Below are 7,698 nucleotides of genomic sequence, written 5' to 3'. Positions count from 1 at the left end.
AAGACCAGTTTCATCGCGATGATGCTCATCGTGATGACCGCAGCTCTCTTCTATGTGATGGTAGTTTAGATGATCGATATCGACTTGTAATGTGAAGACAAACTCGCTACTCGCGGTCTCCGAGACTTGTAATGTTCTATCTTCGTTCGGTCTTTTGTATTCGGAGACTAATATGATGAATTGTATTCGGAGACTTACCTTCTATTGTATTCGATGAATCTGCTGTTGCTGTGTGGTGCTGTCTATATTCTGTCAAATAATATATCTTGTAACCTATGAAAAAATAAAAATAAAAATAAAAAACCCTAATATTAATACTAATGGCGCACCACACAAGACACTAATGGCGCACTGTTATAATCACACTAATGGCGCATCACCCACTGGTGCGCCATTAGTAAGCCAAAGCACATGTGTACATATGGCCCTCTGGGAGGCATTCTAATGGCGCACTGTAGGCTATACTAATGGCGCACTACTTGGTGCGCCATTAGAACACCAGATACTAATGGCGCACCAGAGGTGCGCCATTAGAATTTAATTCTAATGGCGTGATGCTAGTGACGCACCAGTAGTGCGCCATTAGTAGGCAAAACTGGTGCGCCACTAGCATGCCTTTTCCTAGTAGCCTTGCGAGCTTTGTTCATCTCCAGTAGCCTTGCGGCGTCTTCGGCATTGGGAGATCTCAAATACTCCTGGCCAAACACTTGCACAATTCCGACGCGACACACAGGATGGCTTGACTCTCACACATGGCCAAGTGATCATCAACTAGATCAACGTGGATACCGTATGCCAACATACGCAAAGCGGTTGTCACCTTCTGAAAGGTGCTATGCCCGAGCTCTCTGGCGGCATTCCTCCTTTGTTGAATAAACCGGTCATGGTCGCTAGTTTCTGTGCAATGCGCCTGAACAACTCGATGCTCATTCTAAACCGGTGCCGGAAGTACGACTCGGGGTACACAGGAGGATCCGCAAAATAGTGCCTGATCAATCTGTTGTGGGCATCGATCCTATCCCTCCAAATTTTCTGCCGACCCATAACCGAACCACTGTGCTTCGGTTTTTTTATTGATGTGCATAGCTAGGATCATTGCAGGATTCTCCTCCTCTTCAATATCAAATTCTTCTTCGGAAGAATCATATGACGAACTCATCTACAATGTTCCATTTAAACTAGGCTATAAAAACTACGAACAACATGCACATAATCCATGTAAAAAATGTGAAGTTGAAGCAATACATACCTTGCAAGCGTTTTGTCGAACACCTTGCGGGCGCCGAGCAGCAGTGGGTGGCCGGGCGCTGTTCGTTGGAGGAATGCCGTGCATGAGGGGCGGCAGCGACTAGAGGGAGATGGAGGAAGCAGCGGCAACACGGGGATACGCCGGGGAAGCGCCGGAACGATCACCGGAAGAAATGGGTGGCGCGGGCGGCGGCCGCGCCAGCGGCTGGATTGGGGTAGGTGGTAGTTGCGAGCGGGGGCTCGAGTGTCCAGCGCGCGGGAGAGGGCGCAGTAAATAAACGGCGCGCGATGGCGTTTCGGCTGGCGTGCTGAACTAGTTATGCCGCGCGCACGATTTTTGCGCCTCCGCTGGAGCGCCCGGAGCGGTAGCGCGCGCACTAAAACCACTAATTTTTCAGTGGGGCGTCTGTTGGAGATGCTCTTAGCTAGGGCACATGTCCAACAAATTTGGTAGATGTCTGATGAAAAATGAATAAACTGAACCTTCAACGACCAATCAATTTTCTGGTTATATAGTGAGACATACAACAATGAAGTTTCAGACAAGATGGATTAAAAAAGTATTAAGAAGCACACTACCTTTTCTTAATATTTCTACATCAGGCTTAATAAGTCTCAAGACCTACTTGATACTAGTTCCTCCAGCCGCTGAAACTAATACTCATCACACTCCGACGACAACTTTTGGTCTTCATAGTACTGCCTAACATCCTTTGCAAACTGCACGTCTCTCCTAAAATCAAATACGAAATCAACGTCTAGCATTCGGTCGGTGCTCGTAGTCCCACCAACAGTAATATCAATATTACTCTCAAAATAGTCCGAAGAATCTAGAAACATGATCTTCCTCGCGGATCCGGTTCCATAGTAGCAACGACCTGTCACCAAAACCAGAGTTGATTATCTATCGAACACAACAAAACAACTCCAAGTTACCGCATCAGGAAGCGATTTTTCAAAGAGAAATGTTTGGCAAACCATGCTTATTTGCTCTGACCATTGGTGTACATCAAAAACAAGTGATTTTTCTCCACCCACAATGCACCCCCGGCCGAAAACATAGCAACAAAAAAAAAATCTGAAACTTCGTCGCATTAATTATGAACAAATGTTTTAGATTCTTGTGAAGTTTGGTGGCCAAATGACATCCAAATAGCTCTGTACAAAAACAAATTATGCTCAAACGTATGTGCACTTTTTGAGCAGATTTTTTTTGGTACTTAGCTCCTCGGATCTCATTAGATTATCAACAAATGTTAGGAAAAGTTGTGGCTACTTGGCTACACCCTAAGACACTACACCCCCGATGCACCCCCGGCCTAAAAGATACCAAAACAAATCAAGAAAATCAGAAACGTCGTGGCATTGATTATGAACAAATGTTATAGGTGCTTGCAAAGTTTGGTCGCCAAGGAGCTCCGTACAAAGAAACAAATGGTGCTCAAATGTATGCACACTGTTTTGAGCCGATTTTGTAAAAAGAAATTGTACAGAGCTTCTCGGATGTCATTTGGCTATCAAACTTTACAAGCACCTAAAACATTTGTTCATAATCAATGCCGCGAAGTTTCAGATTTTTTTTTGTTATGTTTTCGGCCAGGGGTGCATCGAGGTGTAGTGTCCTGAGGTGTAGAAAACCACCGTTTATAGTTTTAAACAACCGTTCTTGACAAGAAGAAGAAACCATTAGAAGTGCGCAGCATATCCCAAAAGAAATCTTGAGATGCTCAAAACATTTACACATGATTCAGCAGCAAGAGCACAGAAATGTATGTTTTGGGTAAAGCCAGACTCACGTCCGCTCCCACGAGAGTGAAACGCTTCGTCCCGTCCGCTCCCGCGAGCGGCTGGGCGAAGCCCTAGGCGCCGCCGGCCCTAGCCCTCCCCTACCTCTCCTTCCCCTCGCCGCCGCCGGAGGGCGCGGCCGGGCAAAGCCTGGTCCGCGTCGGCGGCGGCGGGGCTCTCTTCCCTCCTGGCTTGGCGGCGCGCGGCACGGGACGCGGTGGTCGGCGGGAGCGCCGTGCTCGGCGTGGGGCGCGGCGGCGGCGAGGCGCGCCGGCGGCGTTGGCTGCGCGGGCTAGGTGGGGCGTGCCTGTGCGTGGACAGCGGGGCTCGGCCTCTTGATCCAGATCGGGATCGGGTCCCTCCGGCGGGCTGCACGTGGGCGGCGCGGGTCGTGGCGGCGGGGTGGCGTGGCTGGAGGTCGTCGGCGTGCTCGTCGTGCTGCAGACGGCGGCCTGGATGGAGGCGCGTGCGGGGGCCCGGTGGTGGCGGATGGCCCCGGCCAGATCTGTCCGCTACCGCACCTTGCGGCGAGGGCCGTGGGCGGTGCGGGTTGGCCGCCTCTGCAGCGCTCCAGCGTGGTGGAGGCTCCGACGTGGTGGTGCTTCGGCGTGCTAGCTCGTGGTGGCTCGGTCAGGCGTGTTCGGGTGGATGCGGGTGGCTCGCCGGAAGCGGGAGGTGCGTGTCCGGCGGCTCCGACGCTTGGAGCTCGGCGGGCGGTGCGAGTTGGGCAGTGGTCCGGTGTGGCTGCTGCTCCGGCCGTGGATGGCTCCACGGCAGCTTGGCAGGTTTGGACCGTTTCACGGCGGCGGCTGGTCTCCTCCGGCGTCGGCCGTCGGTGAGCGGCCTTTTTCGACCTTCGATTCCTCCCCTCGTCGTCCGGGCTCTACCCTCGTCATAGGGCTGGACCCTTCCCAGTTGCGGTCCATTGCTCGTCTCGCACCCGTGGCTGCAAGACAGAGCTCGCCTCGCGCCCGGCAGCAGGACCGACCTCGTCTCGCGCCCGGCAGCAGGACCGAGCTCGTCTCGCGTCGCGCCCGACAACAGGACCGAGCTTGTCTTGCACCCGGTGTAGCAGGACGGGTGATGGAGGCCTTTTTTGGGCCGGCCCTTTGGGTCTCAGCGCCGGGGGCCGTCCAGGGGTGTGTAAAGGAGCGACCTTTCCACTCGTCTCTTTGGTTGGGGTAGCGACGGGTCTCGGGTGCGGTGGTGTCAGGGTCTTGGATGCCGGGGCGGCGGCCCTGGTGGTGGTAGCGCGGTGCTCATGGGCAGATCCCGTGGCTTGGTGCTGCCCGGTGACCATGGTCGTGTGGGCGGCATGGTGGCAGGGGTGTGGCGTTCGGTGGCGGTGAGTGTTTGCTGGGGTGAAAACCTGTTCTATCCTCGGACGGACCGGCGGTGGCATAGCGCGTTACCTTCTTGAAGGCGTCGTCGCGGCTCTCACCGGTCATTGTATCGCTCCAGGGGAAATTCTGACCCCCGGGTCAGGCGGTGGCGGCGCGCTAGCGTCGTAACCTTCTTGGAGGCGCCGCCTTGGAGCTCACGATTCGTCATATGTGGCCTCATCTCTTCGCGGTGGCGTGTTCACGGTGGAGGTCCCCGATTGCTCTTGTAGTGTTAGGGGTGGTGTTGCTGCGCTCAGCGCCTATGTATCCCGCCTTGGGGGTGTGCGTGTGTTGTCGTGGGTTGTGTTTGTACTTGGACTGTGGTTGATCTGTGCTTTATATATAAAGCGGGGCGAAAGCCTTTTTCGGTAAATGTATGTTTTGATTCCTTCCAGAACACATGATATGTAAACCACATAAATGTATCTTGGTGTCCGCAAAAGATAACCAAAGTGATTAACTGAGGACACAAGGATGGTGGATATCCAATGAAACGAAAGCATATATAGCATCGTAACTCGTAGATAAAAAGAAAAAAAATGGCTTAATGAAAATCAAAGGCATTTCGATGAAACAGAAAAAACTTCATTATTTAATGTTTCAAACCTGCATGGCTGCTGATGCTACTTGTAAAGGGAGGAGGTGTTACCTTTATAAGTCAGGGGTAGAGGGCAGCAGAAATTTGGTTTTGGCTGTTGTTCAGGACACAGGAAATTGAGTTCGGCGAAGAGTTTGTTTTCAGCAATCCCTGATTCGAGAGCGGCCACAAAATTAACGTGGTAGCAATAGCTATCTAAGGATTCGATGTTAGTAGCCTCGACACCACAGATAACACTTGGCACATATTTTGGTTCCTACAACAAGCGCAGCAACAATATCATAAAGCAGCAGATCATATAGATGACTTAAAAGAATATGTATGTATGCACGAAATGAATAGCGACAAAGGCAAACAACTTAAAGACATGTACCTGAGGATGCTCAGCAGCATAATTCTTCAGCACTTTTGCAAGCCAAGAGCGAATGAATAATTTCTTCTGGTTATAATCACACCTCTTTCCTAACAGGGTCTCCTTAGCCTCCTTGCACAGTTGCGCCTCTTCCATGGGAGGTTCGGGAGACAAGGGCGGTGCGATGTCTTGGATAATGCGCTCTATTTCACTGATAGATTCAGAAGAGATCACGCCATTTGTACCTGTGGTCAGCAGGCGTCGCATGTTAATCAGCATGCGAAACTGCTATGCAGACGATGCACTACATGCACGACAGCTGCACGATGTCAATCTAGCCATCTGTTGCACTTAGATAATATGCACGGACGCACTGATGTGCTGTATCGTGCACAAATCGTCTGCTATGCGTCGTGTGCATAGCAGCTCTCATCAGCATGTCCGGCGTCAGGGATGCGAGAAATGATCCTAGAGCAGCGTGAGCCGCAGCGGCTGCGGCAGCAAACTGTTGCAGGGTGTGCGTCTTGTCAGACAGGTCACAACATTTGCAGCAAAGCTGCTCCATCACCCGCTGCATCGAGGATCTAGACTCAGAATTTGCTCCAACGAGGGCAATGAGGCCTTCGAAGGAACGGACCTCCACGCGAAGCATAGAGAGGGTGTCGAGGATGTCGTACACCTGGATATCAAAGTCTGCCGATGGGAGCGGGCACACTATACTGTGCCAAATGGAGCTGAGGATGATGTTGGAGATGGGGTCCATGGGGCCATAGCAGTGTCCAGCCCACAATATGTCGCGGATGAGCCTGTTGCGTGAGGGGGGAAGCATGGTGAAGACTTTGAGATACAATGTGTGGATCATGGCGTGGAGCCTCATCTTGAGACACTCAGTATACTCGCAGGCATCGTCGCTGCAGCTCTCCACCAGGCCGCGCCTTTGAGATGTTTTTCTGGCCTTTGCCACACAGGCTGATATCATGGATCTCTTGTCTTTAGGAGACCACAAGGATGCGAAGTGGTCACCATGGCGCTCTACCTTGATGGAGACCACGTCGAAGCCATACATGGAGCTCTTTCTTTTGGAAACTTCAAGCGTTCCTTGGTCGGGCTTGTGGTTCCGGCAGTAGACGATGACCTCCCTCCCGCCTGGCAGCAAGTTCAGCTGGAGGTCCAGGGGGGCACTGTCCTGGTACCGCAATAGATCCACGAGGGTGTTGACATCATCGACAGTTAGCTTTCGCCTGGTCGGCTTAAGGAACGTGGCGACATCGAGCAGCTGCTTCCGGGGCAAAGGCGACGCGTTGAGCCGCACAAGGATGTCAGGCGCAGGATGCCACCCGCAAACCGCGGCGTACTTGAGGGCGGCACGAGTCCTCTGGGAGGCGGGGTCGGGGAGCTCAAGCTCAGCAGCGTATAGATCGTGCTCGACGAGCAGGATGGCCAGGGCGAGGTCGGCGCCCGCCCAGTGGAGGTACCGGGTGGCCTGTTCTTCACTGAGGCATCCGAAGTATGACACCATGAAACAGCGGAGAGCCTGGTAGGATGCCGCAGCAACTCCGGCCCACGTATCCCTGCGGCAGGTTGGCCCAAGCCCAATGGTAGTGGACCAGCTATCCCTGGGCGTTACCACGCCGGCCGTCCTCTTGGACCTCCTCCTCCTCTTGGAGTCGTGCGGAGGCGATGGGTTTGCCCTGAAGTCCCGTGGGAGGAGGGCGATGGTATTGAGGATGATGTTGGAGACGGGGTCGAGGAGGCCAAGCGAGAGGCCGCCCTTGCGCATGGTGCTGGCCAGTTCGTCTACGGCATCGGGCGACATGTCGTCTATGGGCAGCCGGTCGAACTCCTCGAGCTGTAGAGGCAGGAGAAGAGCCCCCTGCGGCCGGGACCCGACGGCGGCTGGACCTTGTTGGGCGGCATCGCATCAGCTGCGATCGATTGATGCGGCGGTTCGGTTGGCGGCAGGGTATAGGGTTGGTGACTCGGTTTGGTGGCCGTGGGGTCTTAGGGATGAAGAAGACGACGATCGATCGGCACGCATCAGCGAGAACGACACACGACGCGCGCGTCTGATCTGGGCCAAAAGTCGCTGGCCCGTTCCACGTTTCTGTCGGCCTATATCGGTGTGGCCGGTCCAGGTATACTTTCTTATATTTGGTATAATTCTGAAAAATGCTTATAAACCGGTTCATATCTTTATACTTTTTTTTAGAACCAACAGCAGAAAAAAAAACCTTATGCGTTGGTATAGGTTCATACCAACATCATGGTTGATCCCTCCCCCCAAGCCCCCGCGTTGCCTGCTCGAGCGGCTCGGGCGGCGACTAGGGTTTCCT

At 53.2% G+C, this 7,698-nt stretch overlaps 1 protein-coding gene across 1 annotated transcript; it reads right to left on the bottom strand.

Annotated features, from left to right (window-relative positions):
* Window positions 1-1,827: 1,827 nt before the first annotated feature.
* On the bottom strand, window positions 1,828-7,283 carry LOC123114540 (uncharacterized; the record flags this gene model as incomplete). Its single annotated transcript, XM_044536056.1, has 4 exons — window positions 1,828-2,126; window positions 5,065-5,269; window positions 5,387-5,653; window positions 5,823-7,283. Coding segments are annotated over 4 exons (2,157 nt in total), but the record flags the coding sequence as incomplete, so codon positions are not given.
* Window positions 7,284-7,698: the final 415 nt, after the last annotated feature.

Source organism: Triticum aestivum, chromosome 5B, assembly GCF_018294505.1.
Source record: "Triticum aestivum cultivar Chinese Spring chromosome 5B, IWGSC CS RefSeq v2.1, whole genome shotgun sequence".
NCBI lineage: Eukaryota > Viridiplantae > Streptophyta > Magnoliopsida > Poales > Poaceae > Triticum > Triticum aestivum.
This window is presented reverse-complemented; position numbering and strand designations above follow the sequence as displayed.